General features: G+C 41.7%; 1 protein-coding gene and 1 non-coding gene across 2 annotated transcripts; both read left to right on the top strand.

Annotated features, from left to right (window-relative positions):
- The first annotated feature begins 4,741 nt into the window (after nucleotides 1-4,741).
- STX11 (syntaxin 11) lies at nucleotides 4,742-5,608 on the top strand. The gene has a single exon (XM_030946238.1). It carries the CDS (start codon nucleotides 4,742-4,744, stop codon nucleotides 5,606-5,608), a length of 867 nt encoding a protein of 288 aa, XP_030802098.1.
- Nucleotides 5,609-11,435: 5,827 nt separating this feature from the next.
- TRNAL-UAA lies at nucleotides 11,436-11,518 on the top strand. Its single transcript has one exon. It is a non-coding gene; the product is annotated as a tRNA-Leu (tRNA).
- Nucleotides 11,519-13,876: the final 2,358 nt, after the last annotated feature.

Raw genomic sequence — 13,876 nt, 5'->3', positions numbered from 1 at the left:
AATAATAAATCAAGCGTTCTGAAACATGGAGTCAGATCCTCGTCTCTTCCCTCAATCCCAAAACCCCTGTGAACACTGTTACAGAATACATTTTGTCTATTTTTAAACATTGTGAAATCAAAAAAATTCCAGAGAGGATAACTTCCTTTCAGTGAGGCCACAAAAAGATTTTGAACTGCTGATCTCTGTCATAGTTGTTGATCTTAGAGTTAGGACACATATGTGATCTTAGGACAGCTTGAGAAGGCAAACTGTCCTAATCATTAGATTATAACTTTTTTGTTTCAGGCTCTTACAGAGGAGAAGAGAGAAAAAAATATGAATAATTTGAAAAATTCAAGCCTGCTGTGCCACCTGTGATGGGCATGGTTGGGAAGACAGGGAATTTGGACTGAAAAGATGACTAGTACTCTGCTATAAGCCAATTACTCTTCTGCAAAGATGAGTAACCTACTGTTTTAACCTACTGTTAAAAAAACCCCTATTTTTCCCAAGTTAATTAATATTGTCAAATCTATTATTGAGCAACAGATACCAAGCAAAAATATTAATTCTGGTCTAAGAAAATTGTTTACAAAACAGATAGTTACTAGGAAATTATTAAATCTGAGATTCCAACAAAAGGCTTCAGCTAAATTTAACACTTTTTTACCTATGCATGACTTCTATTTTAGTGCAACAGCAGCACTCTATTTGCCTTGGAATGCCATGTGTTCAATTCAGCAAGTCCATCGGAGTAGATTTCCATCAATACTACATGCTCTACAAGCCATATGGGAAGTCTCTGAAATGTGCTGACACATACTTAGCTATGAAGTAATTTTGCCTAAGAGCAGGTTATTTCCTAATTGTTCACCACTTGTTTTTTGGGTCACGTCTATTGTGTGTCATGAGATAAAATCACATGTCATTCAGAGCCAGCCTGAGCCACGTGGGTTCCTTTTACCTTCCAAGGGCGAGAAGAACTACTGACAGAAATTGTTTTTAACTGATTTGTTTTGAAATATCTGTTGTTCCTCAAACAACTGAAGTAAAAGCTTCATCTTGTAAGGCCCTACTCAAGGCTGAAAAGATTACTGACTAGACTTTTGGTAAGCCACAAGATGGTATTAAGTAGCAGCTGAATTTATGAATGCTGCAAGAAGAAAAAATGTACACTGCCTTCCTTCTCAGCAGCTGGCCACGAAATATGGATGCTGTGCTGAAACTGCTTCATCATTTCACCATGTGTCCCCAGACTCTGATCACAGAATCACAGAATATCCTGAGCTGGAAGGAGCACACAAGGATCATTGAGCCCAGCTCCTATGTGAACAGCCCATATAGGGATAGAGTGTGGATATACAAATATTAAAGCTAAGATAAACACAAGTGTGTAATTCACTTGTTTCTATAGAAATAACTTTTTATCCTTAGATTATTTCTACATAGTTAACAGGCTTCAGAACATTTGCATGGCAATGTTAGGTAATGTTTGTAGGACTCTCTTTTGTATGTATATGGGGCTAACAGAAAGGGGTGTATGCACATCCATAGGTTTTGATTTTTAGAGTGGATTTTCTTTCTTGTCTGAAATCCCATGTCATACACAGTTGTCTGGGGCTGCAGTCTTATTGCAACAGGACAATTTGTATGTTTCTCATGCATCATGGGAAAGCTTGTCACTGTGGTGATTAATACCAGTAAATGGCACTGTAACATGAAAAGATGAGCACTGAACATGCCCTCAGCTGACTGTACTTGCTGGGTATCTGCCTTCAAAGTTGTAACCTCTGCAGTCATCACCTGGCCTGTATTTCCTGTGGGTGTGTTTGGGTGTACACATCACCATGGACTGGAAGAAGGAACTTCATATTTACAAGGACAGATATATCTAGCCCAAAAATACAAATGGAAGTACATGTTCCAGTTGAATATACGTAGCATTTTAAAATAAAATAAAACTGACAGCTAATCTATTAAACCTCACACTCTTAGAATTAAGGCAGTTATACACTTGCAGTTGTTACTCCGGAGTAGTTGCTGTCTTGATATTCTAATGTGTTAGATGTCTCTTATATAGACTTGTGCAAGTAGTTGAATATATTTAATGTTTATGATCAGCTTAGCAAACTTTTTATCTAAGGCTGATTACCAGAACAATTTAGACCAGACCTTTGAACATTGTCTAATCCAGGCCTGCTCAAAACATACGCACGCAGTTTAGGTTGCTGAGGGCTGTGTCAAGTAGAGTTTTAAGTATCTTCAAGGATGCTGATTCCAAAACTTTTCTGGGCACCTTTTCCATGGCTTCTAATTACTTGGGATTTTCTTATTTTTTTCCTTTCCCCCATGTCATATCTGGCTGGCTCTTCTCTTGTTTTCATGTAGGTCTGTTGCATCTTGTCCTATTGCTGTAAATTTCCATGAAGGGAAAATGCCTTGCATTAAGCAGTTAGTGATGGCAACACTTAAATAGATGGCATCCATTTGTTAGGACAAAAGTGTGAACACTTCGGCCGTGGAGACATATTCCAGATAGGTACAGGTCCTCAATGCAGAGCTAAAAGATGCAATGTTGACCACCTTAAACCTAAGTTTTGGCATGTAGATACAAATAATGTAGGCTTTTAGAACTAAGTACTGGAGAGCTGGGAAAACCTGGGGTGAAGATTCTAAGTGCAACTGCAACTTGATCCCTCTGTTCTACTTACAACTAGACTCTACTGGATCTGCTGGATCACGGAGATTGTGTGTGATGCTGTCCATGTCACTGGAGAGGAGCTCTTCACAAGTGGCCTTGATCCATGTGCTCATTCACTGATGTCCAGCTTGTTCCTTCGCGATCTTACTCAGCAAAGCGCGCAAGGCTTGCAGCAGTGATTGAAGTCAGAAGGGGCTGACTTCTGAAGATTCCAGGTACAAAGAATTGTGCTTGAAGTGTCTCAAGTGGGCATTGTAAATTATCAAGAGTCTATCACTATTGTCCTTAATGGCTGGGCTGAAACCTGACTGTGGGGCTGTTAGATCTGCCTTTCCCCAAACAACTGGTAGGAGTTTATGGAACTTTCCAAAGATTTTGCAGGGGAAATCCCCGAGGAAATGAACACTAACAACCATAGTCAATGAGATAGCATGAACTGAATGATGAATATTAAATTTTATGTTGTACAACTTTTATTCAGCAGAGACTTGGTGGAAGTGATAGTGCACAGGGCAGTGTTTAATTGCATGATCTTCCTGTGTCCAGGCAACATTGTGGTGCAATCCAAGGCAACACTTGACAGCTCCTTACTATTCTTAAAATGTTTGACTTTTTAACCTTTACTGTTGTATTAAAAGAAAGAAAAAAGCAATATTTTTAGAGATGCTGCAGAGTTAGTATACACATGAATTTACTACAGCATTTTCATGTTGTGAATTACTATGTATTTGCTTCTCCATTTCTTCCTGGGGAAGAAAGGGTAGACCTACTCGTACAAAATTATGAATTTATCACACAGGAGCTTTTCTCAGTGTTTGCTTGATGAAGAAAACACAAACAGAAAGTGAAGTCATTCTTGACCCAGTTGTTACTATGCTCTCTGTAGAAGGCTGATGATACTTAATTTTTATTAAGTTTAAGGAATGGTAAGCACAAAGTTCACAGAATCGCAAAATGTTAGGGTTGGAAGGGACCTTGGAGATCATTTAGTCCAAATCCCTGTCAAGACAGGGTCATGTAAATCAGATGACACAGAAATGTGTCCAGTGGATTTTGAATGCCTCCAGAGAGGGAGGCTCCACAATCTCCCTGGGCAGCCTCTGCCACTGTCAATGTAGAGAAGTTCTTCCTCATGTTGAGATGAAGCTTCTTGGGTTTCAGTTTATCGACATTTTTCTTTGTTGTGTTGCTGGGTACCACTGAAAAGAGTCTGGCACCATCCCCTTGGCACCTGCCTTTGACATATTTATGTGTTGATCAGATTCTCTCTCAGTCTTCTCTTTTCTAGACTAAATAGGCCCAGCTCCTGCAGTCTCTCCTTATAAGAGAGAAGCTCCACACCTAATTGTTGATGTCTGATATTGTATGGTTAATGATAACACCTGGAGACACTAAAATGGCTTTTTTTTTTTCTTTTTTCTTTTTTTTTCTTCCCCCCCCCAATCTTGATACTTTCTACACCGTTTTTGGAAACTTTTCTTTCCCAACTGTATCAGTAAATGTAATTTCTCTTTCTGAGATGCTTTTTAGTATTCTCCCAGGAAAAGCAAATGTAGAATGAGGGAAGCCCTGTGACATTTTGGGCAGTTGATGTAATGAGGGATCAGGAGCTAGAGGAGATTTCTCTAGTGAGCAGTAGTGGAAGGTGTTCAGTTATTAACATGTCTACAGATACTGATAGCTGAAGGCTTCCTATCACAAGTCTAGTTTTCCTCTCCAAGTAAAAGACTGGCATTTTGTGGGGAGTTTGGGACTGTCCTACTACTCTTTTTGATTTGTCTTAAGGATTTATTGTCTTCTTTCCTGCAGTTTTGTTTCTAAACTTGTACCTTCTAGAACAGTGTTCTAGCAGAGTTTTGGATGTGATATCCATCATTGTATAAAATACTGCGAACAAATTTAAAATCTAGTATTTTTGGTTATCTTTGATGAGTTATGTTTGTTATCTATGATTTAGTTATCACGATGATGTAGCTATTAGTTACACATTTTCAACTCTTTTAACCAATATTTTAGTTACTTCAAACTCATTCCTCCTGTTCCTGTTTTACAGGCAGGATGAAAGACCGTTTAAGTGAGCTGCGTGAATTTGCCAGGTTACACAACCAGCAGTTCTCTGATAGTGATGATGATGAAAATTCACCCCAGGATATTCTCCTTTATGAGACGGATTATGCCTTGGAAATCCTTCATAAGGACATACAGACCATCCGGTCAGAAAATGACCACCTAAAAGCAGATGTCAACCGTCTCAGAAAGCAAAACACCCGCTTCCTCACCTCCATGCGCCGCCTTAGTAGCATCAAACGAGACACAAATTGTATTGCCAGAGACATTAAGAGCCGTGGAGAAAGCATCCACAGGAAACTGCAGGTAATGAGAGATTTCTGTGAAGATGCAATAACAAAATACGGAGCTATGTCTGTCATTGCCAGGGTGGCGAAGAACCACTACGTTGACCTCATGCACACATTTCAGGACGCTATGTTTGATTACAATGCAGCAGAGATGAACCAGCGGGAGAACTGCAAGATTCGAATTCAGCGGCAGCTGGAGATCATGGGCAAAGATGTTTCTGGTCACCAGATTGAGGAGATGATTGAGCAAGGCAAATGGGATGTCTTCTCCGAGAATCTCTTGTCAGATGTCAAGGGGGCTCGCGCAGCCTTGAATGAGATAGAGACGCGGCACAAGGAGCTGGTGAAGCTGGAAGGTCGCATTAAGGAAGTTCACGAGCTCTTTCTGCAGGTGGCCCTGCTAGTGGAGGAACAGGCGGACACCTTTGACGTTATTGAGATAAATATGCAAAATGTTGAGGACTATGTAGGAGATGCTAAAGACCAAGTGAAAAGGGCTTTGGAATACAGGAGAAAACATCCCCTCAGAACAATCCTCTGCTGTTGCATATCATGTTGCAGAAGGTGATGGTCCCACTGGAGCTATCACAGCCTGACTTGAATGTCTTCAAAGTCAGGTGTTCTTTCCAGAGACTTTTCTGTTATGACAAGCCCTAGCAACAGGGGGGATATTTTGCAGTTGGTTGTGTTCATTGCCTGTTTACTAAATGTGCTGAAGGCTGTTTGTATTTATGAACTCCTAGAAATGTTGATAAAACTATTTTTTATGTAATTTTTATTGAAAGGTCCTGTTACTGTATCCAGAGGTGCAATATCTCTACAGTGATACTTGTTTCATATAGGCAAGAAAGAAGAATGAATAACTTATCCTAGGGAAGATGAATACTTTTAAGAAGTAACTTTATTCTTATTTGTTGAAGTCAGGCTGCAGGCAGTGAAGCCTTATTGCCTGGGGCAACACAGTACACCACAGAATCAGGAGGTTTCAGTTTTAACTAGTTTGGAGCCTGCTTGATACAAATTTGACAAAATACTGAGCCTGGAGCAGAACACAGAACTAGTTTCTCTTTCAACTTGATTTTCAGCTGTCTGGAATCTTAACAGAAGTGGCTGCGCCTTAAATGATAATATGCATATTGTGCTCTATTTGTGTGCAAGCGACTGCTTTTTTCTATTGTGAGTACCCAGCTATCTCAAGGTGGCTAAAAGCACTGCAACACTGAGGTATCTCACTTTTAACTTGAGCCACTCTCGACTCTCAGTTTCAAACCTGCCATGCTTTTATGTTCTGATGGCATTGGCATTTTTCTAATTGGTATTTTTCTGCCAATTAACACTTCATCCAGAGGAGAAACATGGAGTGGCCTTCTGCAGAAATCTGTATAAGAAGACAACAGCTGTGGGGGTGAGGAAACATTTTAGGATCTCCTGTACAGGCACATACATAGAAGCCATTTTAGTGGAATGACTGGCCTGTCAGTACACTTTTATTTTTTATAAGCATTGACTAAATATGGATTTTTAAATATCTATTTTAAGTAAGATGAAGGATTAAAATTTTTTAATATGAATTTTTACTTGTGTACAAAAATTTTGACTTTTCTCCAATTGCTGGGAAATCACCACCAGGGAAAGCAAACAGAACTATTTCTTCAGTACACCTGAAGAAAAAAGAAAACTGTTTCATGCCATTTCAATGCTCTTTTTAAGCTTAAAAGGAAACTCTCCTTTTGTAGGAGTCTGCCCTTACACAAGGGCAAACCAGTAGGTTTGGAGTATTGCAAGGAAATAAAAAATGTGCAGTCCTGGTAAGCACTGAGCATTGTCAGTGGAACATATTCATAGAGTCTGGTGATTGATCACAGCTCCTGCTTCTGGAGGTTTTCCAACTATAGTTCTAGGTGGTTTGCTGATACACTGTGATCTGTTGTTATCCTTTGAAATAATGCAGGACATTTTTTCAGATTTTTTTTTAACTAATGGTCCTATTTGTACCAATTTTAATAAATATATTTCAACATTTCAGATATTTTGTATTTGGGAGTTTTCCTCAGATGTGCATAGATGTACACCTTCCTGCACCAGTTGCAGTGAAACTTCTCCCTTCTTACCTTTTGCACCCTGATTTTATGTGCAAAAAAAAAAAAAACCCAAACATTTCTTACTATTTGTATTAATATAACAAAACAGCAAAATAAGCCCACTTCCAAGCTTTCATATCTTACTGGGAAACAATTTTAGCCAGACAGACTTTTTTACACAAGTAGAAACTAAAGGGATAACTTTTCTCAGAAAGAGACTGTCCCTTTTGCTGTAGCACCTGTCTCTGATAACATGGAAGCTTGAGGAACACCGATCTCCTAAACTATAAGATATTTTGATATTCAGTGGTGTACTGGTGATATCAGTGTTATGCTTGTCTGAGGACCTCTCTAGTGAGGTGTTCAAACTTGAAGTGGGAGAAAGGAGGGTGATGAGCTGGGACCATAGCCAGGGGCTTTGGTGCTACTCAAGAAGACAAAGTTGTTTACTGTGTAGGTACTGCCATTATGTCAGTGGAACTGTGCATTCCTCCAAGAGTCAGCATGTGGGGATAAATCAATGAAGAATTAAATACTGTATTTCCTTTCACATGCACATTCCTAGCACTTGCCAATGTTTTTGGTAAAAATTATGTACTTTTTTTATGCTGGTTCCTTTTTGACATCTACAAATGGAATAAAAGATTTAATAAGAAAAATTGAAAGTGCAGAGTGTTGTGCATTGAATCTGCAGCTCTGAATAATGTTTTGCATTGTCAAAGTTCAGTTTAAAAGTTGCTAAATTATGAGTCAGTAAAAGGAGATTAAACAAGGCCTGGAAAAAAAAGGCATCCCAATATTTGTTGCCTTGGTAAATGAAATGTGGTGCATATTGAATAGACTATTGTTTTTTCCCTAAAAATCCAAAGAAAAATGAGTTTCATGCATTCTAAGATGATTCTCTAGTTAAAAAAAAAATCAAATTTATTCTGGCAGTTCTGAGAGACCTTGATGATTTCACTAGTAGATGTACAAAACTAGTATTCAAATCTTTAGTTTGATTTGAGGCACAGGGAAAGAGAGCAGAAAGAAAAGGTAATTGTAGACCTTCTCTCCTGACTTAGGGCTGTTGCTGTAGGGAAAAAAAAAATGAGAATTAGTCAAAAAACAAATTGATACCTTTTAAAACTTAAAACTGTTTTAAGATGCCCTGTGAGTTAAGAGACACTTAAAAATGACTTTCAGTAAGTGAAGCAATCATTCTAGCATTCTTTTCCTTGCAAACATATCCATTGCTTAATATTTTGGGGTTTTTTCTACCCTTCAGTTATGTAAGAACTCAAATTTAGCCGGCCCATGAACTTGCCTAATCACAGTTGAACAGACTTTTGAAAAAAAACCTGATCACACTATAGCTGCAAGGACTCATGCCACACAGGATGAGTGGAAGAAGATGATAAAAGTTGCTTGATAATATGTTAGCATACTAATAACAGAAGCTGCAGAATGGACATCTTCTGAGGAAGGCTGCCTCCTCCTTCTGAAAGTCGGCACAACTCCTATGCAGATGTGTGTAGCACATTGTATAGGTTGGTAGGGTTTTCTTCCCCTCTTCCCTCATATGGCAAACACTTAAACTGGGTTTGAGGGATGAGGAAGTTAAAATCTGTCACGGATGTTTCAGCTTTTAGGATTGCTGTTACTTTGGTTTTGTTTCCTACTGAAGCTGAAGCTTCACAAGCCACACCACCAATCAGCCACTGTGGTGGTGTTTGCAGGGGTCCCAGGACAAGGGAAGAGACGAGAATCTTGACTCCATGTTTCAGAAGGTAGATTTATTATTTTATGATATATATTAAAAGAAAATTATATATTAAAACTTACTAAAGAATAGAAGAAAGGATTTCATCAGAAGACTAGTAAGGAATAGAAAAGGAATGGAATTATAATAAAATCTTGTGGCTGACCAGAGTCCAAGACAGCTGGACTGTGATTTGCCATTAATTAAAAACAACCACATGAGATTAATCAAAGATGCACCTGTTGCATTCCACAGCAGCAGATAATTATTGTTTTTCTTTTCCTCTGAGGCTTCTCAGCTTCTCAGGAGAAAAATCCTGGCAAAGGGATTTTTCAGAAAATATCATGGCGACAACCAACCAGTCCTTTCTGAGGAGGACAAAGAGGAACTGGCAACCAGGGACACTTTGCTCCTTCTAAAATATGTAAGACAGCACAGCATAGATATAAAAGAGACAAAAAAATTCCCCTATTACAAAATATACTGGTTAGTATGTAATGGATATGCATACGGGTTTCCATTTCATCTTGAGGGACTTTTTTTTTCCTTTGAATCATGGGTTTCATTTTACAGAAATGGCAGTGGGACAATTGCTTCCTCAAAATGACAGACCAGACTGTGGACACACTTGCACACATGAGCAGGTCTCTTTGCCACATATCTTGGGAGAAACTTCTTGAAGTAAAGGGATAGCTTTCAAGATCCAGATTTTTTTTTTGGAAACTGAACTGAGCAGTTATGCTAAACTGCTGCTTTTTTAATCTAACCTGCATTAAAGATGTTTTGAATGCACAACCCAGTTTTTATAATTTCTTGAAAACAAAACATGTCTAGATTTTTTGAACCATGGTAGCTATTTAAATTGATTTGAAAAAGGAAAGAGCTACATGGGGCTGTGGTTCTATCTCTAGGAAGGTATCAGAGATATTATGAAGGCAGGAAACCGTGTAATTTAATAGATGGTTAATAAATTTCCAATGCAATGGGATTTTCACATGGAGCCATGCTGTTTGTTTCTCTAATATGTAAGAAGGCAACAGCAGATCCATCTTCGTCCATGTTTTTAGCATATTATGTAGCGTCTTCATTATGGTTGAGCCAAAGCAAGTAAGAGCCAGCAGAAGACAGCTTCACCATGCCTTACTGTGCACACATTGCTAGGGCACCAAGTCTGCACAAGAAAAAGCAACATTTTACTGTGTTTCTTAGAAATGGTGTTAGATGTGAACAGAAAAGTGAAAAATCTAACTGACAGTGTTTCTCTACTCAATACTTTTCTGAAAGGCACAACCCTACTGAATAGAGAACTACGGCATGCCACTCATTTCAAGGCCATGATAGGGCATGGCAAGTTCCATTGGAAGAGCCGTTCTTTTATTCATGAGCCCCCGCGTGTGAATAACATGTATGGTACGTGGGAAGTATTTTCCCTCACAAGCATGCCTAGTGTCCCGGGGGTCTCTGAGCACTAAGAGCTGAGCAGTCAGGCACCACCTGCACCTGCAAATTCGAGCCCCAGACCCCTTGCAGAAGGGCTGGGCCATCCAGGGTGTCCAACACCCGAGCAGGAGGTGTGCTCCCGTCCTCCTTGCGGGGAAGCAGGCGGCCTCTGCCTGCCTCCTCGTGAGCTGGAGACTGGCACAGGCCCGTGTCTTCAGCCTGTGCTGTGTGGAATATGTTTCTCACACCTCAAAGGTGCCAAAGTTTGGTGCCATGCGGATGTCCGTATCCTCCATTGGAAAATAGCAGCGAGAGCGAGAACCAGTGCCAGGGGTAAAGTCAGCGAAGCGACACTTTCCCATTTCCCCTCTGATGCAGGGAAGAAGGGGGAGGTCCCAGGGCAGGCAGTAACCGGCAATATTGCGATAGGTGCTTCCGTAGACACGGCATATAGTGACGACCAGCAAAAAAATCTTTCCCCTGCGATAATTTCCTCCTAATTAAGCATAATTGATAGCTTTGAGCTTCGTTGGTTTTGGTTCTCCTTCTACGAGCGAGAGAAGATACATTCCAGGAAACACTTGGACGGAAATAATAAAGTGTCGGTGCCTTATCGGCACAACCTCTCCACTGCCTCTCGTGCCCGACGAGCCCGCGACAGCACAGCCCTGCCCGCTCTGAGGGGGATGAGCCCGCACTGCCCGCAGCCCTCGCACCCCACCGCCGCCGGCCCAGCGCCGCCCGCCCTACTCTGCCCCAGGGGCGGGCTCGTGCCAGCGCCGCGCACTTCCCCCGCCTCCCCCTTCCGCTACGGGCCCGGCGCCGGGCGGCGGGAAGGCGGCGGCGGCGGGCCCGGTCGGCCTGGCTCGGTCCGGTCCGGCTCGGCTTGGTCCCGGTCCGTGGCAGCGCTCCCCGCCGGGCCTTGCCCGCCCGCCTCCCGCCGCCGGGAGAGGCCGCCCGCGCGCGCCGCCCGTGCGCTCGGCGCCCGCCGCGCTGGAAATACAGGCGGGCGGGAGGGAGCGGCGGCGGCGGGGGTGTGAGGGGGGCACCCCCGAGGGTCGCGGGCGGCCCGGGAGGCGGTTGGGAGCGCGGCCATGAATGTAGGAGCGGCTGCGAGCCGTCCCGGTATCTGCACCAGGATGGCCGAGTGGTTAAGGCGTTGGACTTAAGATCCAATGGACGCATGTCCGCGTGGGTTCGAACCCCACTCCTGGTAATTCCCGTTTTTTTATCGGGAGCGCCGTCCCGACGCGGGGCAGGCCCCGGTGCTCCGGGAGAGGCGCGGCCGCAGCGAAGCGGGGCCGCCGGGACGCGGCCGAGGGGCGGGGGAGCGGCGCCGCAGCGGGCGGATGGCGGCGCAGGGCGGCCCGCGCGGGTGTCCCGGCGCCAGGCGGCCGGCGGGGGCACTGCGAGCCGGGGGAAGCGCTGCGGGCCCGAGGGAGGCTCTTAGAGCCCCCGTTATTTCAGCTTTGGAGTATGCAATTAAATACAGATTTTTATAAAGAGTTTCTGTGTATATATATATATGTGTGTATATATATATATACACACACGTATAATATACATATATATATAAATGTCTGCATATATAGGTGTGTGTAATATATGTATATATGCGTATACAATATACATAAACACATAGACACATAAACACATATACACGCATTTATACATATATAAACGTATATATATATGTCTGTATAAAGATATATATATGTACATACACATCTGTATATATATACACACATACAGTCACAGGCTCGGTGCTGGAGCCTCGGGCGGGGGCAACAGGCACCTCCAGTGTTGTCACCCCTGGATCACAACCTTGCTGTTTGTCGTTTAGGCTATTTTTTGTGTAGGTTTGTTTCCCTTTTTTTCCACTTCCAAGCCCTTCAGAGGCTGCATGTCAGCCCACCTGAGTGCTTTTTACAACTTGAAAATCAGCGTAGCTCCACATGCGCTGGGGTATGGAATATCCTGCTGAGGTGGCCCTGGCCAACCCTGGAGGGTGGTGGGAAGGTGATCCCAACTTCTGGGGGAATGGTCCCTTGTGCTGGCTGTACCCTAAACTGTGTCAGGGCTTAAAGTAGAAGTTAAGCAGAAGGAGCATGCAGGACTTTCAGACTGACCTCATGCTTTTGTTTCATTTGGCAGGACACATGGAGCAGTTGCTGTACGTGTTGAGGTGTTTAATCTGCTGGGACATGGTTCTGTTTGGTTTTGTGGGTTTTTTGACAGAGTGATATCATTATGTTTAATATATTTGAAGGTGTGGGAAGTATAAATCCAATCCAACACAATTTTAAATAGCAGTGTTTGTCAGAGCATGCTGGTCAAATTCTTGATCAGGTAAATGTGGTTGTTCCCAGCCACCCTGTTCCAAATAATTTGATCTGAAAAATTACTCTAAACTTTCAGTCCAGATATATCATGTGATGATACAGACTAATTAAAGGAGAAACACTCAAGAAAGGGATAATAACTCATGGTGGGCCTTCAATGTAATATGAAATAGAAGGTGAAATATGCCAGGATATTTTATTATGTGCCCACATAAGATGATCTGGAATGACACATGTGAGCATGATAAAAACACAGAAATATGACAGTTCAAGAGTTACAGAGGGAAGCCTGGTGTGTGGGGAATTTCTAGGAAATGCAAGTACATATGTTGTTTTTTCGAGTGTTACCACAATAAAATTGTAAATGCAAAACATACCACAGTTTCTAGAACTGTTCATTAAGAAGTGGTACTGCCAGGTTCAGCTGTTTTCTGAAGTAAACACTCATTTCTATTCTTCATTAAGGTACAAATTAGTGAAAATGTGTGCACGTTTGAAGGCACACTTGACCTGTAATGTTGTCCTAGTAAAATGCTGCCCTTGGAAACCTACATCTTTGCATACAAATTGTGTAGTCCTGCTTATGTGCTTATTTACAAGCACTTTTGAACGTATAATAAGTGCTCGTGTAAATTTTGTGGATACAGTGATGATTTGATGAAAACTTGGCTCTGGCTGTGTCAGTCACAAGGATGAATTAGTAGTGGCTGTTCTGCACTGTGAGAAAGAAAAAAGAAAAGTAAAAATAATCACAATTTTTTCAAGAAGAGTAACTGCTGAACAGAAAAAAAAAGGCAGTTTTAATGATAAAGCAATAGAGAAAACTGAATTTCTTGGTTAGAAGTGTTCCTGTTTCAGGTACAGCCTTTCTCTTTCCTGAAGAGACTTGTTTTGCAGAGAACTTCCTCAGTCCTTTGGTGAACCTGTGTTCCCTGCTTCTTAAAACAGCTTGTTAGAGCATGTGCTGATCTGGAATGGAACAGGAGATTTTTTTTTAACTGTTCTGGCTCTCAAGAAATACCCACAGAATCTACTTGCAACAAGTATATCCTAATCCCTTCCCACACTTCTCCATAAAGGAAAGTATAAGCTTCTGGGCTGGGTTTATTGGTTTCTATTTTAGGGGAAGTGACAGGGTATTGTATTTCAGCCCTGGAGCTGAGCATTATTTTAAGATTTTTATTTTATTGAGCAGGTTCCTTTCTTTGCTTCCTTGTTAAACTCTCATGAAT

The sequence above is a fragment of the Camarhynchus parvulus genome, chromosome 3 (genome assembly GCF_901933205.1).
Source record: "Camarhynchus parvulus chromosome 3, STF_HiC, whole genome shotgun sequence".
In the NCBI taxonomy this organism is placed as follows: domain Eukaryota; kingdom Metazoa; phylum Chordata; class Aves; order Passeriformes; family Thraupidae; genus Camarhynchus; species Camarhynchus parvulus.
Note: the sequence above shows the minus strand (reverse complement) of the source record. Positions and strands in the feature narration are given on the sequence as shown.

Coding starts and splice junctions, on each gene's coding strand:
- STX11 (XM_030946238.1), top strand. CDS start 4,742: ATGAAAGACCGTTTAAGTGAGCTGCGTGAATTTGCCAGGTTACACAAC.